Source organism: Phacochoerus africanus, chromosome X (genome assembly GCF_016906955.1).
Source record: "Phacochoerus africanus isolate WHEZ1 chromosome X, ROS_Pafr_v1, whole genome shotgun sequence".
NCBI classification, from domain to species: Eukaryota; Metazoa; Chordata; class Mammalia; order Artiodactyla; family Suidae; genus Phacochoerus; species Phacochoerus africanus.
This window is the reverse complement of record NC_062560.1, coordinates 58,555,062-58,573,735: the sequence shown is the minus strand read 5'-3', so window position 1 is coordinate 58,573,735 and position 18,674 is coordinate 58,555,062. Positions and strand designations below refer to the sequence as shown.

Genomic DNA, 18,674 nt, shown 5'->3' with positions numbered 1-18,674 from the left:
AAGCAATTTAGGTTATACATTTAGTAAATGTTAGAGCTATGGTTCATATCCAGGCATACTAGTTTCCAAGCCCACACACTTAACCACTGTATTCTATTGCCAATATACTGTATATGCCTCTTTATTTTAAATGTGTGACTGAGACCTTGGGCTGGGCAAAAGAGTTTGTCTAAGGTCATAATGGAAAACCTGGACTAGAAGTCAGTACTCTTTCTACTTTCTTAATAATGTTTTTTCTTTGAATTTGACTTTTGGTGGCACTTAAGAATCTCCAAATGCTTCCTGAAATGTTGCTTATTTATTCTTTCAGCTTCTTTGTAAGGTCAAGAGAGGGCACATACTGTTGGGAAATAGTCTAGAATGGGTTTAATATCCTGTCTCGTCCACAGCATCTGCTTTTATGTCTCTTGTCCTTATGATTGCCCTCCTTCCTTCTGGCTTTAGGATTCAGCTGGGTAGCTGTCTTTACAAAGATTTCTAGACTATCTAGTCCCATAAGATATATCCAAAAGATTGGATGCTTCTTAGAGAAAGATAAATTTGAAAGAAACCAGTGCCCAAATCTAAGTTTTCAGTTGACTCTGGCTTAAAGACCATTTGGGGGTTTTCCTTTTTAAGGAGCATTTTAATGAAATAAGAGGTAGAAGGTCAGGTCGAATGGGAATTCCATGTTATCAGAACTGGAAAATACCTCCCGGCTTGTCTGGGGTTTTCCTTTTTAAGGAGCATTTTAATGAAATAAGAGATAGAAGGTCAGGTCGAATGGGAATTCCATGTTATCAGAACTGGAAAATACCTCCCGGCTTGTCTGTCCCAACATTTTTATGGGTAGAGACACTGAGGCCCAGTGACTGTTCCACTGAACTCTCTTGTCACTGCTCTTATCATTTTGTGACTCCAAGAGAGATCTCATATTAACACAGAAGGACTGAAAGGAACAAGCTTCTCATAATGGCACAGCTAAGCAGGGAATGTAGGAGATTTTATACCTGCAATAATATGCTCAATCCCCAAATTCCACTTTGGTTGTGAAGGCCTAAAATTAACAGATTGTACCACCTTAGGATATCTCTAGGTATAGGTATGTTGCAAATAAATAGAATAAAATTGTATTTGAAGTCATCTGCCATGCAGAAGAGCCTGATGGTGTAGTGGTTAAGAAAGAACATGGCTGCTAGACCAAAATTCTTACAGTTAGGGCTGTGGGGGGATGTGCTGTGGTTGTGGGATGGAAATCCTATAAAATTGGATTTTGATGATCATTGTACAACTATAAATGTAATAAATTCATTGAGTAATAAAACACAAAACAAAACAAAATTCCTGAATTGAAATCCTGGCTCTATACTTACCTACTGTGTGAATTTAGGTAATCTCTCTGTGCTTCACTTTCTCCTTCTGTAAAATAGGGATTACTATAACCCCAAGTTTATAGGCCTCCTGGGTAGATGAAGTGAATCAACACCTATAAAATACTTAGAGAAGAACCTGGCATCTAGTGAGCATTCAATAACTATTAGTTGTCATTATTATTCATCAGATTGTTTAATTCAGCCAAAAAGCCTTCTCCCTGTGGCTGAGCCATTGTGCATGTTGTTGAATTCTTTCCAACTGAAATGCTCCTTGGACATCCTAGGTGGTAGAAGTGACAAAGCCATTTTCCTGATAAATACATGAGCTCATGATGAACATCCTGAAACCCTTAGAACCCAGACCAAATGGCTAACTTTTAAGAGAGCAAATTTAAGTGTGTATTGTGGTGAGGTGTCAGCATCTTCCTTCCTATTTGCTTGCCAAACTCTTGCATGAGGCCACCAAAATACCATCTCCATTAGTGTCTCTAAAGGTACTGTTCTCTAAGCATCTTATTGTTTTTCTGAATAAAAGAGATTTTGAAAAGTTGACATTCCATATGAGTGTGCCTGCTGAGTGTGACAACTCCCAGGGCTGAAATGGACACTAGATCACAGGACTGCATTCTCTCAGGTGAGTTTCCTGCTTTTAACTTGTCATTTTTCCCTTAGACCGGGCACCATCACTCTGCAGGCCCTTTCGGAAGCTAACAGAAGACTATGGATGGAGGCCATGGATGGGAAAGAACCTGTAAGTTACCCAGGGGAAACCTCAGCAACATAATATATTGTATGAGTGTGCTCTCGTAGTAGCAGTGAGTCTAGGACAATTAAGTGGTAATACACAAAATTTTAGAGGTAGAAGGAATTGTTAATTCAGTGTACATTGGGGTGCATGTATCTTCAAATTATGATTTTCTCTGGATAGTTGCCCAGGAGTGGATCATATGGTAGTTCTATTTTTAGCTTTTTGAAGAACCTCCATACTGTTTTCCATAGTAGTTACCCAATTTACATTTCCACCAACAGCACAGGAGGGTTCCCTTTTCTCCACACCCTCTCCAGCATTTATTGTTTGTAGACTTTTTGATGATGACCATTGGTGTAAAGTAGTACCTCACAGTAGTTTTGATTTGGATTTCTGTAATATTTAGCAATGTTTAGCATCTTTTCATGTGTTTTTTTTGTTTTTGTTTTTGTTTTTTTGTTTTTTTGTCTTTTTGCTATTTCTTTGGGCCGCTCCCGCGGCATATGGAGGTTCCCTGGCTGGGGTCCAATCGGAGCTGTAGCCACCGGCCTACGCCAGAGCCACAGCAACGCGGGATCCAGCTGCGTCTGCAACCTACACCACAGCTCACGGCAACGCCGGATCGTTAACCCACTGAGCAAGGGCAGGGACTGAACCCGCAACCTCATGGTTCCTAGCTGAATTCGTTAACCACTGCGCCACGACGGGAACTCCTGTTTTTTTTTTTTTTTTTTTTTTTGGCCATCTGTACGTCTTCTTTGGAGAAATATCTATTTAGAACTTCTGCCCATTTTCAATGGTCAAAGCATGGAAGCAACCTAATTGTCCAGCAACAGAGCAATGGATAAAGAAGATGTGGTACATATATACAATGGAATAGTACTCAACCATAAAAAATGAATGAAATAGTGCCATTTACAGCAACATGGATGGACCTAGAGATGATAATACAAAGTGAAATATATCATATGATATCAATTATATGTAGAACCTTAAAAAAAGGATACAAATGAACTGATTTGCAAAACAGACTCACAGACTTTTAAAAACTTATAGTTACCAAAGGTAACAGGTGAGTAGGAGAGTGGCTGTACTGGGAGTTTGGGATTTGCATATGCACACTGAGGTATATGGAGTGATGGCCAATGGGGACCTGCTGTACTATATAGCCCAGAGAACTCTACCCAACATTCTGTGATAATCTATGTGGGAAAAGAATCTGAAAGAGAATGGATGTGTGTATGTATAAATGAATCACTTTGCTGTAGAGCAGAAATTACCACAACATTGTAAATCAACTATACTTTAGTAAAACTTTAAAAAAACGGAAAAAAAATCTCTTGTTCAAATCTCTTCTCACGGCAACTTGAGTTCTAGAGAGGGCAAAGGACTTCCTTAGGATCACCTTCGGAAAGGAATCACAATTGGCATAGAATCCAGGTCTCTCAGCTTCTTTCTCTAGTGCTAGATTATGCAGCAGTGCAGCTGTGCCCACAAGATCATCTTCTCCTTCTTCTCCTCCTTCTTCTCCTTCCCCTTTCCCTTCTTCTTCTTGCTCTTTTTGTCCATGGCCCTGTAGCATGTGGAAGTTCTGGGCCAAGGATTGAACCTGTGCTACAGCAGTGTACCAAGCCACCACAGTGACCCCAGATCCTTAACTGGCTGAGTCACTAGAGAACTCCCCGCAATATCTCCTGAAGAAAGAAAAATTAAGCCTTTTTTTCAGTTTATTAATTGTGTTCATATATAAGGATGGAAAATAATTTCTTTCCATGGCTCTGAACAAGCATTTATTAAGATTTTATTCAAAATGGTTTTGTTGCCCCTCCTTTACATCCCCAAGTAAGCTTATTCTCTTTAAGGGCAGGAGATGGCATTGTCATTGTCATCCTGTATCACAAGATTAACCACTCCATTTAGAATGCTGTTCTATTTAAAAAAAAATTTAATTATTATTATTTTTTTTTCTATGGCCGCACCCATGGCACATGGAAGTTCCCAGGCTAATTGGAGCTGTAGCCGCCAGCCTACACCACAGCCACAGAAACTCCAGATCTGAGCCACATCTGCGACCTCACCACAGCTCACTGGTGAAGCTCACTGATCAACGCTGGATCCTTAACCCACTGAGTGAGGCCAGGAATAAAACCCACAACCTTATGGTTCCTAGTTGGATTCGTTAATGACTGTGCCACAATAGGAACTTAGAATACTGCTCTAAATAGGAGAAGAAGCAATACTTTAATGGGGTTAGTGATGGATGTTCCCCTTTTGGCTCAGTTGTAATGAACCCAACTAGTATCCATAATGAACCCAGCTAGTATCTATGGGGACATGTGTTCGATTCCTGGCCTCACTCAATGGGTTAGGGATCCATCATTGCTGTGAGCTATGGTGTACATTGCAGAAGCAGTTCAGATCCCATGTATCTGTGGCTATGTGTAGGCCGACAGCTGCAGCTCCTATTCAACCCCTAGCCTGGGGTCCTCCATACGCTGCAGGTATGACCCTAAAAAGACAAAAATAAATAAGTAAATAAATAAATAAAAGGGTTACTGATCATCATAAAAAGACTAATATGAACAGAGGTCACCAAAAAGCATTTTCTCACCTCAGTTTCTTACAAGTAGTTTTCTTCTCATGGCATATGAAATAATATAAACTTCCTAATTGTTGGAATCCCAAAAAGGTAGATTTGAATGCTCATTCTGGCATGTAATGATTGTGTGACCCTGATCTAGCTATTTTATCTCTCTGAGATTTAGTTTTCTTCTCTTCAATAAAATGGCTTTAATAATCTCAGTTCTATCAACCTCACAGAGTTGCTTTGAAATGTCAAATGAGAGTGTGTCAACCATAATGTACTAAATTAGTTTTAGGTGCTTCTAACTGGTGTAAAGGTTGGGTGCAAACCTAATGGAATTCAGCAGTATTTGGATACAGTCTAATCTTCCTCCTTAATTCAGGGCAAAAAAATCTGCTAAGAGGAGAAATATATTATGGGGCTTTCTTTGTGGTGCTTCCAGTGCCCTGGAGACTAAAGACGAGTGCCTAGATTGCCAGATTTATAGCAACCAAGAAGGTAGTAGTACAGAAGTGGAGTGGTGAGGACTTCCACTTAAAAAGTAGGCCCTCCACTCCAAGAAACCTGAAACTTAACTATTACATGCCTGTGATTTTAGGAGGTTCAGCAAGGCATTTTACTTTTTGTTGTTGTTCATATTACTTTCTTCTTACCTTTTACAAATGGAAGTGTGATTAATTTACAATACTGTAAGACATTTTACTCTTTTTTTTCTTTTTTTGAATTGTAATCAATTGTTATTTCCCCAATCATTGTTTTTCAACTGTACAGCATGGTGACCCAGTTACACATACATGTATACGTTCTTTTTTCTCACTCTTAATTCCCTCTCCCGCACTTGCTCTCCCTTTAAGGATTTTTTTTTCAGTTTTTATTTTTTATTAAGGTATATTTGATTTACAAGATCGTTTTAATTTATACTGTACAGCAAAGTGATTCAGTTATGTACTATACACATTCTTTTAAACATTTTCCAATATGTTTTTTTAATTTTTTAAAGTTTTATTGAAGTATAATTGATTTACAATGGTAGTGGTAATTTTTGCTGTATGACAAAGTGATTCAATTATGCATATACTCTATTATGTTTTAACACAGAATGTTGAATATAGTTCCCCATGCTATACAGTAGTACCTGTTGGCTATCCATCCCATATATAATAGTTTGCATCTGCTAAATCCAAACTCCCACTCCATCCCTCCACCAACCTCTCTCCTCCTCTGCCACCACAAGTTTCCTTTAAGGTTTTAAAGATCCAAGGATACAGATTGTTTTTGTGGAGAATAATGTTAAACATGGGCCCACTGAATGTGATCTTTACTGATTTGATATGGCAAATGTTTCACATATCCTTTCTTAAAGTAGCAGAAAATGCTGGCCAAACACAGAAACCTCTCACTGAAATCCATGGGCATACACACATAGAAAAATTTATTTTAAAAGGAGACATTGCTAAAGCACATTCTACAGATGGCATATAGAGGACTTTTTTTTTTTCCTTTTTCCTGTAGCCTCACATTACTAATGTTGCTGCTTTACTAAACCGCCTAATTCACTGATCCTAAGCATGGTATGCTTCCCTTTGCTTAAAGTGTCAAAGAGACCAGATGAAGGAACATCTACTCCATCCTCGATCATTTCTGAGTTATGAATTTTGAGACCTAGAGAATGAAAAGGACATGCCATTATTTCATAATGAGGTAGAGACAGAGCCAAGACTAGACTTAAAGAGTCAAGGGTCTCCTCTTTGGTTTCACATAGCTATCCCAATGCATACTTTAAGCTGACTGAGAGAAATTTTGGTGAATGCATAGATCTCTTTCAGATGAGCACTTGCCTTTCTACAAGTAAATAACCATTAACTAGTTTTTTTCAGGTGAGAAGTTGGTATTAGGAATATTTAAATTTTATCATCGATGCCAATTACCCAGGTGTCCATGAGAAAACCATTCCCTTTCTCTCATGTTCTCTTGCTCCATCAAATTCTCCAAGTTTTACGTACATAAATGTCTAAGATGGGTAGGCTGCAACTGTAGTGTACTGTATGAAACCCAACACAGAGTCCAAGGATTGTTAATCCACTGTTTCTAGTGGCCTGAGCAAAGATGATTCTGTTTAGCCTACTTTCTTTTTTGTTTGTTTGCTTTCTTAGCTCTGCCCATGGCATAAGTAAATTCCCAGGCCAGGGACTGAACCCATGCCACAGCAGTGACCCAAGCCACAGTAGTGATAATGCTGGTTCCTTAACCACTAGGCCACCAGGGAACTGCCCACTTTCTTTCTTATAAAGACTTAAAGTTGCTAATGGTTTTGATGGCTTATTCGGGGAAAGAGATTTAATATTTGCTGTACTTACCTATAGTGATTTTCAATAGCCATGGCTCTTTTTTTTTCTCTTCTTTTATAGATCTACCACAGTCCCATAACAAAACAGGAAGAAAGTAAGTCACATTTTTTTTTGTCTTTTGTCTTTTGTTGTTGTTGTTGTTGTTGTTGTTGTTGTTGTTGTTGCTATTTCTTGGGCCGCTCCCGCGGCATATGGAGGTTCCCAGGCTAGGGGTTGAATCGGAGCTGTAGCCACCGGCCTACGCCAGAGCCACAGCAACGCGGGATCGGAGCCGCGTCTGCAACCTACACCACAGCTCACGGCAACGCCGGATCGTTAACCCACTGAGCAAGGGCAGGGACCGAACCCGCAACCTCATGGTTCCTAGTTGAATTCGTTAACCACTGCGCCACGACAGGAACTCCGTAAGTCACATTTTTTATCTCGTCTGTATAAACTGACAGCTATCCTAACTAATCACAGTAAATGCTATCATCAATGATATGTAATATCGATGCAAGTGTATTTATGGATATCTCTGTGTGGAATGAAATCCAGATCTGATTTTTTAGAAAATGTCTATTGATTAAACTAAGAAAGTCATTTCATCTTAGTCTATAGGTGGGGTCGTAGTAGTAATATAGAGAAACATACTATATACTTCTTGTTCTAGACACATGATTGAAATTGTGTGCATTTCTTGCTTAACATTTTACATTTGATGTCACTCATGCTGGAAGCAGACATAATGCAAAGGGCCAAGTAAAATCATTTGGTGTTATAAGAGTAACCACTTCCCCAAATGAAAGATCTTTCTATTAAGGGTGATTGAAGAGAGCAACCAAACCCATAGTTCTCTTACTGCAATCTCACTGCAAGAATGTTGAATGTTTGGTAGGTGAAGCTTATTTCAGCGAGCTCTAATTCTGCTTTCTTTTTGCTTGAAACAGTGGAGCTGAATGAAGTGGGGTTCAAGTTTGTTAGGAAATGCATCAATGTCATTGAGAGCAAAGGTATGATATGAACGGTAGTCTTGGCAGTGTTTTAATCTAGTCATTCTTTGATTTTAATAGCTTTATTATTTATTTAATTTTCATTGACATAGTTACAGGTGTATAATATAGTGATTCACAATTTTAAAAGATTATATTCCATTTATAGTTATAAATATTGGCTATATTCTATGTCTTGTACAATATTTTCTTGTAGCTTATTTTACATATAATAGTTTGTACCTCTTACTCCCTTACCCCTATTTTACCCCCTCACCACTGGTAGCCACTAGTTTGTTCTCTCTGTCTGTGAGTGTGTTTCTTTTTTGTTATATTCACTATTTTATTTTATTTTTTAGATTCCACAAATAAGTGATATCGTACAGTGTTTTTCTTTCTCTGTCTGACTTATTTAACTTAGCATAATACCCTCAAAATCCACCCATGTTATTGCTAATGGCAAAATCTGGTCATTCTGAATTTATCCTGGGCAATTTTTCTAAAGTAACAATGATGTCATCTATTAGTCAGGACCCATTTTAGAAATTAAGACTGTTTATAAAATTGAAGACTAAACGCAGTTTTAAAAACTGCAGCAAATTCCAAATCTGCGGTATTTAATTAACCATGTTTGGATAGTCTGTGGTTTTTTGCTTTTAAAGATTAATGGCTTCAAATGGCTTGTAAAGTATTCTAAAATACTACCTGGCACTATTCAAGTAATGTTTTGATAGTTTCATCCTAAAGAAACAAGAGTTCAGTTTCTACCACAGTATATATTAGTTTAAAAATTGATGGGGACAAAGCTAAAGTGAGACAAATATGGCATCAGTACTTTTCCAGGTTGACAATACTGTTTTCTTTCTGAGAATATTTTGGATGCAGGTGATTGTAGTCTTTGAGCCAGTTATCTCTCTTTTTTAAAATGATCCTTCAATCTTTCTCTGTGCAAAATGGCTGTCTGCATCACATCTGTCGCACTCCAGCCCTCTTTTACCTTATATCACTGCTCAAGGGCAACTTGAAAGTTGATATTTCCTCATTTTCTAAACTCTAGCCACTTTTCACAATGGCAACACCTTTATCCACAATCTGCTGCTACTCACCTAAGCATTTTATTCTTTTTACTATAGAGTGTGTTCTTTTCTATTCAGGTTAATGAGGGCTTGGTACAATACAGATGGAAGTATGGAAAGAATTATTTGTGGAGATGTTTCAGGATGGTTTCCCTATTGCAGTGGAGGTATGGAGAGCTTGAAGAGAGTAGGGAGACCCTTTCCTTTTATAAATGACTCCATTGTATTAGTGCCTACTTTCTCTATCCTGAGGGAGATGGAAGCTCTAGCTCTGTAAACAAAACTGACCTGGTTTTCTTTCCCTAGGGATCAAGACAGAGGGATTGTACCGTACTGTGGGCAGCAATATTCAAGTTCAGAAGCTGCTGAATGCCTTTTTTGGTAACAATTTTAATTTTGTAATTCCTATTGGAAGTTTTTTTGTGTATTAGGAAGGAATGTGGCTCTAAGAGAAATGGGGCTTTGCTAAATAAGGTTGTAGAATATATTTTTAAAATATTTTCAAACATAAAATGTACACTTGTTTGCCTATACTGTGTCAGAGACCATCTTGTCTTGAAGCAATGACTAGCATCTCTCCTTTCTTATATCTTGTCCACTCCTCAAACTCTATGTAATGTGGATTCTACTCAACCTATCCATTGGTGCTACTCTGGCCAGGCTTAGAAGAAGAAGCCTATCTTTTTTTGAAATCCAGTGGGTGCCGTCGGCTGTACCACCCCGAATGTTCCCAATCTCGTCTGAAATCCAGTGAGCAGTTTTCAGTGTTTATCTTGCCTGATCTCCTCATTGACCACTCCCTCCTTTTTGAAACTTTCTTGCTACATGACTTCTATGACTCAACAGTCTCCTTCCAGGTGACTTTTGTCAGATCTTTTTCTTCATATATTTTAAATCTTATATGAGTATTTCCCAGCATTCTATCTTTGCCCCTTTTCACTTCTTCCTCTGTATGTTTTCCCAATGATTGATTTTTTTCCTAGGTATGGATCACATTTTTCTTTTTCTATGTATCTAGTAATTTTTTTGTTGCATGTCGGATATCATGACTTAGTGTTTCAATTTTGTTGACTTCTTTTAAAGAGTGTTGAATTTTGTTTTACAGGCAGGTACTTGTGGATCAACTTGATCCATTTGAAGATTGTTTTTAAACTTGTTAGGACAAATACAAAGTATACTTTCCTGGCTAGTTTAGCCCTACTTCTAAGATCTGTCTTCTTTTGTCTCTTAATTCTTACTAATTGGAGCTTAAATACCTGCTAGCTTTGTGTGAGTTATGGGTATTGTTCAGCTGAAAGCTTCTTGGTATTTCTTTGTCTAGTCTCATGGATTTTTATCCTAGTCACTCATGGTTTTATATTCAATGGCAGATTCAAGGGAACCTATAGGTAGGGTTTTTTTTTTTTTTTTTTGGTTATTTTTCTTCGTAGCTCTCTCTTCTCTGGAAACCTGCCCTGCAAATTCTAGTTTCCTCAGCCTCTCTGAACTTTGATCTTTGTCACTTCAACTGAGCATGACCTCCATGCTCAGCTCGAATTCTCACTCTCCATGCTACCTTCTAGAAAGTGTTTCAGATAGCGATCTTGGTAGGGCTTATCTTGCTTTTTCCCCCTTTTCAGAGTCATAGCCTTATAGTGTGTATTGGTCAATGACTACTAACAGCTCTTTCACATATTTTGTCCCATGTTGTAATTGTTACAATAAGAGAGTAGTAAGTCTGGTCCCAGTTATTCCAACATGGCCAGGAGTGGAAGTCCCTCTATGTGGTGGTGTTTACTAGCGCCTTTGTGCTGACAGCACTTAAAAAATCACTAGTCCAGACATATCTCATGAGTTCTAAACTTATGGATCCAATTTACCACTGGACCTGTGCTTCTCAAATGTATTAGGGTCATTGCACACATTGGACTGATCACACTCTGATAAATGGACGAAACTGATCATGGCTGAGGCAAATAACTTCCAAAGGCTGAGGGAATCAGTACTGGAATTTTTGCACAAGATCTCTGTTCATAGATATTCTACAGGTACCTCTGTACATAGACATTCCACAGTCACTTAAAACCAAGCTCATTGTTAATCTCTTCCTGACAACCTGCTGTTCCTACTGTGAATGGTAGTAAACTATCTGGCAACACTGTATCTCAGTTCTCATAAAGTATCAAAGAACAAATTGAGTGTAAAAGGCTACAGTTTGGATAAAGCATATATTTTTGGTCTCTTCTGTGATGAATAGCTTACCTTCCATATCCCTGCATGCCTGACATCCCAGCCATATTAGCATTTGATGGTTCTGCAGCATCTAGTAATAAAGGTTGTGAAGATTTTGTATTGTAGATTACATCACTGGTACCTCAGTATCTGTATTTATTTATCACTTTACATTGCTGGCTTTCAAAAATTTAAGTTGTATTATTCCTGGTTAATTTACATTGTGTTTTATAAGCTGAAAGCCATTTTTTTCATATCTAAAACAGTTGGCAACATGGCCCAGAATATTTAGTCTCCGAAAAATTATTAAACTCAGATTAACTACTTAGAATTCTGTTTCCAGTATCACTACATTCTTTTACCTGATGAATGATAAGCTAAAAAATGCCATGCTAGACATCGTACTGATTGTAGCCTTCTGTTTCAGGCTTCAGTAGGACTAAAATTGTTAATTCAGATCACACATGACAGTATAATTCAGTTAAAGTATCATGGAAAGTGGCAGGGCTAGCATATTGTATCTGTTCAACATCAGCCTCCAAATATTAGTACTCATAGGAATATCTGAAAAATATACAAAGAAGTTCTGAATATATTTATAAATATAATGTAAAACAGTGTTAATATACTTTATATTCATAAAATTGGTAAACCCGGATCCCTGCCCCAACTCTAAGAAATTTTAGATCTGTATGATGATCCTCATACATTTATTCATTCATTTATCAAATAGGTGAGTACTAAGGGCCAGGGCTGTAGATTACATAGCTGAAAAAAAAAAACACTCATATTTCCTACCTTTGTGGGACTTATATTCTATGGAGAAGACTGTTGCTCAGCTAGTTTATAATCTATAATTATGTAAGGAGACCTCCCTTCTAAACTTTTTTCATGTTATGCCTTCTGGGGATTCTTACTGGGATACTCAAAATTACCCTTCTTCTTTTGACCTACCCCACACTTTTCACACACCGCTCGGCACTGGCTGTCTTGATTTCATGTAGGCTCACCATACTTATCCAGGAGGAAGAGCATTTATTTCCTTTTGCCAGCCTGATATTTTTGCCTTACTTGTTTCTTTATGCCTCATGCTCTATTCCAGTCAAAGAGACACTTCCAGGCACTTTTTTTTTTAACCCAAATAATCTGCAGACCACTTTCTCTATGGCATGTCCTATAATATATGCCTGTGGGCTGTCCTCAATTGTTTACTAAAGCCTTCTGTACTTCTCTAACCTGAAAACCTGTCTTTTTGGCAAATAAAAATTTTCATTCAGCCTGTTAGTTGGTTAGTCACATTTCCCCCCCACTGCAGATTGTTGCATTATGCCCTATGTTAGCAGACCCTACATACTGTGATGGATAGAGTCTTCACTTGTGCTGAATTCATCAAAAACTACCTTTGTCACAGAGAATCTAATCTGATCACCTCAGAGACAACTTGGTACCATATCTATGAGTTCTGATTCTCTACCCTTTACTAAGGCATCTTATTAATGATAATACCTTTTATCTTTATAATCATAATTATGCTCATAATAATGTCTGTGTACCTGGCACATTGTAGTTGCTCAGTAGCTCTTCCTTCAGTCAGACTCTGAGATCATGTTTTGCTCTAGAGACTAAGTATTTTACAATGACTGGAGCAGAGGAGTAAGACCAGGCATGGAGAGAAAAGAGACTGGATGTATTAACAAAGGTTCTTTTTTTTATTATTACTCAAATGAATTTATCACATCTGTAGATGTATAATGATCATAAAAATCTAATTTCACAGGATTTCCATCCCACAGCCCAAGCACATCCCCCCACCTCCCAAACTGTCTCCTCCAGAGACCATAAGTTTTCAATGTCTGTGAGTCAGCATCTGTTCTGCAAAGAAGTACCATCTGTCTTTTTTTTTTCAGATTCCACATGTCAGTGAAAGCATTTGATGTTGGTGTCTCATTGTATGGCTGACTTCACTTAGCATGATAAGGTCTAGGTCCATCCATGTTGCTAAAAATGCCAGTATTTCGTTCTTTTTAATGGCTGAGTAATATTCTGTTGTGTATATGTACCACATCTTCTGGATCCACTCCTCTGTCCATGGACATTTAGGTTGTTTCCATGTCTTGGCTATTGAAAATAGTGCTGCAATGAACATTGAAGTACATGTGTCTTTGCGAGTCGTGGTTTTCTCTGGATAGATGCCCAGGAGTGGGATTACTGGATCAAATGGGAGTTCTATTTTCAGTTTTCTGAGGAATCTCCATACTGGTTTCCACAGTGGTTGCACCAATTTACAATCCCACCAACAGTGTCATAGGGTTCCTTTTTCTCCACACCCTCTCCAGCACTTATTGTGTATAGACTTTTCGATGATGGCCATTCTGGCTGGTGTTGGGTGGAACCTCATTGTGGTTTTGATTTGAATTTCTCTAATAATGAGTGATGCTGAACATCTTTTCATGTGTGCTTCGGCCATCTGTATGTCTTCTTTGGAGAACTGTCTGTTTAGATCTTCTGCCCATTTGTTGATGGGGTTGTTTGTTTTTTTGGTATGGAGCTGCAGAAGGTGTTTATAAATTTTGGAGATCCATCCCTTGTCAGTTGATTCACTTGCAAAGATTTTCTCCCATTCTGTGGGTTGTCTTTTTGTGTTGTTTAGAGTTTCCTTTGTTGTGCAGAAACTTTTAAGTTTGATTAGGTCCCATTTGTTTGTTTTTCTTTTTATTGTCAGTACTCTAAAAGGTGGATCTGAGAAGATGTTGCTGTCGTTTATGTCAGAGAGTGTTGGGCCTATGTTTTCCTCTAGGTGTTTGATAGTGTCTGGTCTTATATCTAGGTCTTTAATCGATTTGGAGATTATTTTTGCATATGGTGTTAGGGAGTGGTCTAATTTCATTCTTTTCCATGTGGCTGTCCAGTTTTCCCAGCACCACTTATTGAACAAGCTGTCCTTTCTCCATTGTATATCCTTGCCTCCTTTGTCATAGATTAGTTGGCTGTAGGTGCATGGGGTTAATTCTGGGCTTTCTATCCTGTTCCACCGATCTATATTTCTGTCTTTGTGCCAGTACCATGCAGTTTTGACGACTGTTGCTTTGTAGTATAGTCTGAAGTCCGGGAGCCTGATTCCTCCAGCTCCATTTTTCTTTTTCAGGATGTCTTTGGCTATTCTGGGTCTTTTGTACTTCCAAACAAACTTTAAAATATTTTGTTCGAGTTCTGTGAAAAAAGTCCTTGGTAATTTGATAGGGATTGCATTGACTCTGTAGATTGCCTTGGGTAGTATAGTCGTTTTGATAATATTAACTCTTCCAATCCAAGAGCATGGTATGTCTTTCCATCTACTTGTGTCATCTTTGATTTCTTTCACCAGTGTCTTATAGTTTTCAGAGTACAGGTCTTTTGTCTCTTTAGGTAGGTTTATTCCTAGGTATTTTATTCTTTTGGATGTGATGGGAAATGGGATTGCTTCCCTAATTTCCTTTTCTGCTTTTTCATTGTTAGTATATAGAAACGCTATTGATTTCTGTGTATTGCTTTTGTATCCTGCAACTTTGCCAAATTCGTGGATAAGCTCTAACAGTTTTCTGGTAGAGTCTTTAGGATTCTCTAGGTATAGTATCATGTCATCTGCAAATAGCGATAGTTTTACTTCTTCCTTTCCAATTTGGATTCCTTTTATTTCTTTTACTTCTCTGATTGCTGTGGCTAGGACTTCCAGAACTATGTTGAAGAGTAGTGGCGAGAGTAGACATCCTTGTCTTGTTCCTGATCTCAGTGGGAATTCTTTCAGCTTTTCACCATTGAGAATGATGTTCGCTGTGGGTTTGTCGTATATGGCCTTTATCATGTTGAGGTAGGTTCCCGCTATGCCCACTTTCTGAAGGGTTTTTATAAGAAATGGGTGTTGGATTTTGTCAAAGGCTTTTTCCGCGTCTATTGAGAGGATCATACGGTTTTTATTCTTCAGTTTGTTAATGTGGTGTATCACACTGGTGGATTTGTGGATATTGTAGAACCCTTGCATCCCTGGGGTAAATCCCACTTGATCATCACGCATAATCCTTTTAATGTATTGTTGGATGTGGTTTGCTAGTATTTTGTTGAGGATTTTTGCATCGATGTTCATCAGTGATATTTGCCTGTAGTTTTCTTTTTTTGTGGAGTCTTTGTCTGGTTTTGGTACCAGGGTGACAGTGGCCTCATAGAATGAGTTTGGGAGTATCGCTTCCTCTGCAATTTTTTGAATCAGAGGTTCTTGATGAAGTTGAATCTGGCTAGGAAACCATACACAGAGAAACATTGTTCCTACAGTATTGTTAGCATACCAGAGGCCTACTGAATTTAACAGAGGAGCAGTTGGCATGGTGAGTGAAGTAACAAATCACTGAGATGTTACTTATTTAAGTATTTAAATTTCTCCTTTCATAGTTATGCTCTTAAAAGAAAATAAATTTTATTTTCAGAAACCAGGTGGAACACCACCTAATACAGTCATATGTAGAGAGTTAAATCTAGTAGAAACACACAAATGTATGATAGTTGACATTCTTTATTTCCATACTTAATGCAAAATATTCAGCATCCAAAAACTTAACTTTAATATTAAACTGACATATATCTAGATAAATAGATAATAAGTATATATTAAAGAGAAGCAACTTCAAATTATATGAGCTCTTTGGCTGAAAGAGAATTAAGTTGCCTTGCAAATAAAACAAAAGCATGTCAAGATCCACTTCAAGAGTTGCAGAAATTGAGCTCTATGCATTAATCTTTAAAGCAATTCTTTATGTTAATGCTGTTTATTATATTCCAATGTAGTGGAGGGCTTTAACTTTCAATTCATATCAAAGTATTTTTATTCTGAAGTCCAGATCTCTGTGTGTGTGTGTATGTGTGTGTGTATGTGTGTGTGTGTGCTTGTGTGTACATTTTTTAAAAAAATTCATATCGGTTTTATACATCAATCATGACTATACTTACTAAACTAGATACTTTGATTATTCTCACATCATGCTTGCTTTGAACTGATACTACTGAAGGCTGAAATAATTTATCATATCTATTTAAATCCTTTAAAATTATGTCTTAATTGTCATTAGTTTTTAAGCTGATGTCAAAAACTTTTAGAAATGTCTTGTAGTCTAAACATTTTTTTCTGTTGTTTCATCAAGATCTGAATAACTGATACTAAATTCATGTTAAGTTCCCAACAAACATATTGCCCTTTCTTTGCATTCCTGTCAAATGTAAAAGGTGGGATACGAAGTTTTGTTTCAGGGGTACTTTAATTTACAAAAAATAAATTAAAGCTGGCATATGAATCTGGTAACTCCCTTGCCCCATCTGCACCATGCTGCTGGTTTCTGGTCTAGGGACAGTCTGACAGTTATCTCACCATGAATAAGGAACCAGGAAAGTTTTCATATTAGTGTCCTATTGCCGCCATAACAAATTGCCACATAGTGGCTTAAAGCAACACAAATTTTTTTCTTACACTTCAGGAGGTCAGAGGTCAATGGAAGTAAAATGATGGAAGTAAAATCAAGATATTGGCAGGGTTAAATTCCTTCCAGATGGTCTGGAAGAGAACCCGTTTCCTTGCCTTTGGCAACTGAGCCCACTTCCTTGCTTCATGTGTGCTAACCACTGTATCAGGTGGTAGGTATTGTAGCAAAGAAAGGCAGACAAAAATTTCTTTCCTAGGGGAAGGGATCAAGGTGGCATAGGATTAAGATGAGGTGCTCAACTTCTCCCACAAACACATCAAAAAAAAAAAAACCTACATGTAGAGCAATTCACACAGAACATCTACTGAATGGTGGCAGAAGACCTCAAACCTCCAAAAATGGCAAGAAACACTCCACATAACTGGGTAGAACAAAAGGGGAAAAAAAAGACAGAGAGAAAGAAAAGGAGTCAGGATGGGCCAAGCAATCCTGAGAGCTAGCTGTGAAAGAGGAAAGGAACCCACACCCTGGGAATCCACCTAACCAATGCAGAGATCAACTGAGATGGAGGAACCTCAAAGTCTTGGAGAAAAGCACAGCAACTTGACTGAGGAGAACAAAGCAGAATGAGAGCCACACAGACTATCAGTGCCACAACCCCTGGACACCTTACACTGAGATGCTTGGGCAGGGGCTGGGCATTGTGACTCAGGCTCCAGAGGTCAGTTCCAGCAAGAGGACTAGGGTTGACTCTTTGGAGACAACATGAGGGGTAGGGAGCAGTGCACCATGGAATGGAGAGTGGAGCATAACATCTGGGGGAACCCAAGGAACCCAGGAGGAGGTCTGGGCCCACAGGAGAAGCAAGGCTCAATTGCTGGGGAGGGCAAGAAGAGGAGGGGTGGATGGCCATGGAAATATCTTTCCCTGCACATGCTTGGACTCAAAGAGGGTGGGGCACCTCTGACACAGACTACAGGTGGTGAGGCACCACTTGCATGGGCTATGGGCAATGATGTGCCTTATGTATGAGCCACTGGTGGCTGGGTGCCTCTTACATGGGCTAAGGGCAGCAGGCTGCCAACTGCACAGGCTAAGCATGACACTGGGCCGCTTGCATGGTCTGCAGGTGGTGGGGGCAAACCTAGAATACTCTACTCAGAAAGGATATTATTTAAAATAGAAGGAGAAATAAAGAATTTCTCCAAAATACAAAAACTGAAAGATCAAAGCTATATTAAACCCATTCTAAAACAAATACTGAAAGGGCTTCTCTAAATAAAAAGAAGAAGAAATAGAATGGCAGAAATCACAATTGGAAACCAATCAGTTAAATAAGCCAGTATACAGAACTAAAAGGAAAAAATATTGTAAAAGTGATGATAAACACAAAGAACAGCAAAAGGATAAACCTGAAGGTATTAAATAAGGACTTCAAACTCATAAAATGTAGAGAACGAGAGCAAGAACATCAAGACTTTTTTCATAGCATGTGTATGAGCCTATATGAGTATCAGGCCAAAACAAGCAGATACAGGAAGGAGTTAATGTACTTGAAAAACAGGGCAACCACAAATCGAAACCAAACACTGCATTCACAAGAACGCAAAAGAACAGGACACAAGCATAAAATAAAAATAAATCATCCCATCAAAAAAATGAAAAAAGTGAGTTCCCGGCATGGTGCAGTGGTTAACGAATCCGACTAGGAACCATGAGGTTGCAGGTTCAGTCCCTGCCCTTGCTCAGTGGGTTAATGATCTGGTGTTGCCGTGAGCTGTGGTGTAGGTTGCAGACACAGCTCAGATCCCGTGTTGCTGTGGCTGTAGCGTAGGCCGGTGGCTACAGCTCCGATTAGACCCCTAGCCTGGCAACCTCCATATGCTGCAGAAGCGGCCCAAAGAAATAGCAAAAAGACAAAAAAAAAAAAATGAAAAAAG

The 18,674-nt window shown here is 38.4% G+C and overlaps 1 protein-coding gene across 2 annotated transcripts in view; it reads left to right on the top strand.

Annotated features, from left to right (window-relative positions):
• Window positions 1–18,674, top strand: part of OPHN1 (oligophrenin 1) — a 556,237-nt gene that overhangs the window by 317,236 nt on the left and 220,327 nt on the right. For both annotated transcript variants that reach the window (XM_047764388.1, XM_047764386.1), the window contains exons 12-15: window positions 2,025–2,103; window positions 7,093–7,126; window positions 7,962–8,024; window positions 9,386–9,460. In XM_047764388.1, coding sequence (XP_047620344.1) covers window positions 2,025–2,103; window positions 7,093–7,126; window positions 7,962–8,024; window positions 9,386–9,460 — 251 coding nt within the window. The remainder of the gene's footprint in view (window positions 1–2,024; window positions 2,104–7,092; window positions 7,127–7,961; window positions 8,025–9,385; window positions 9,461–18,674) is intronic.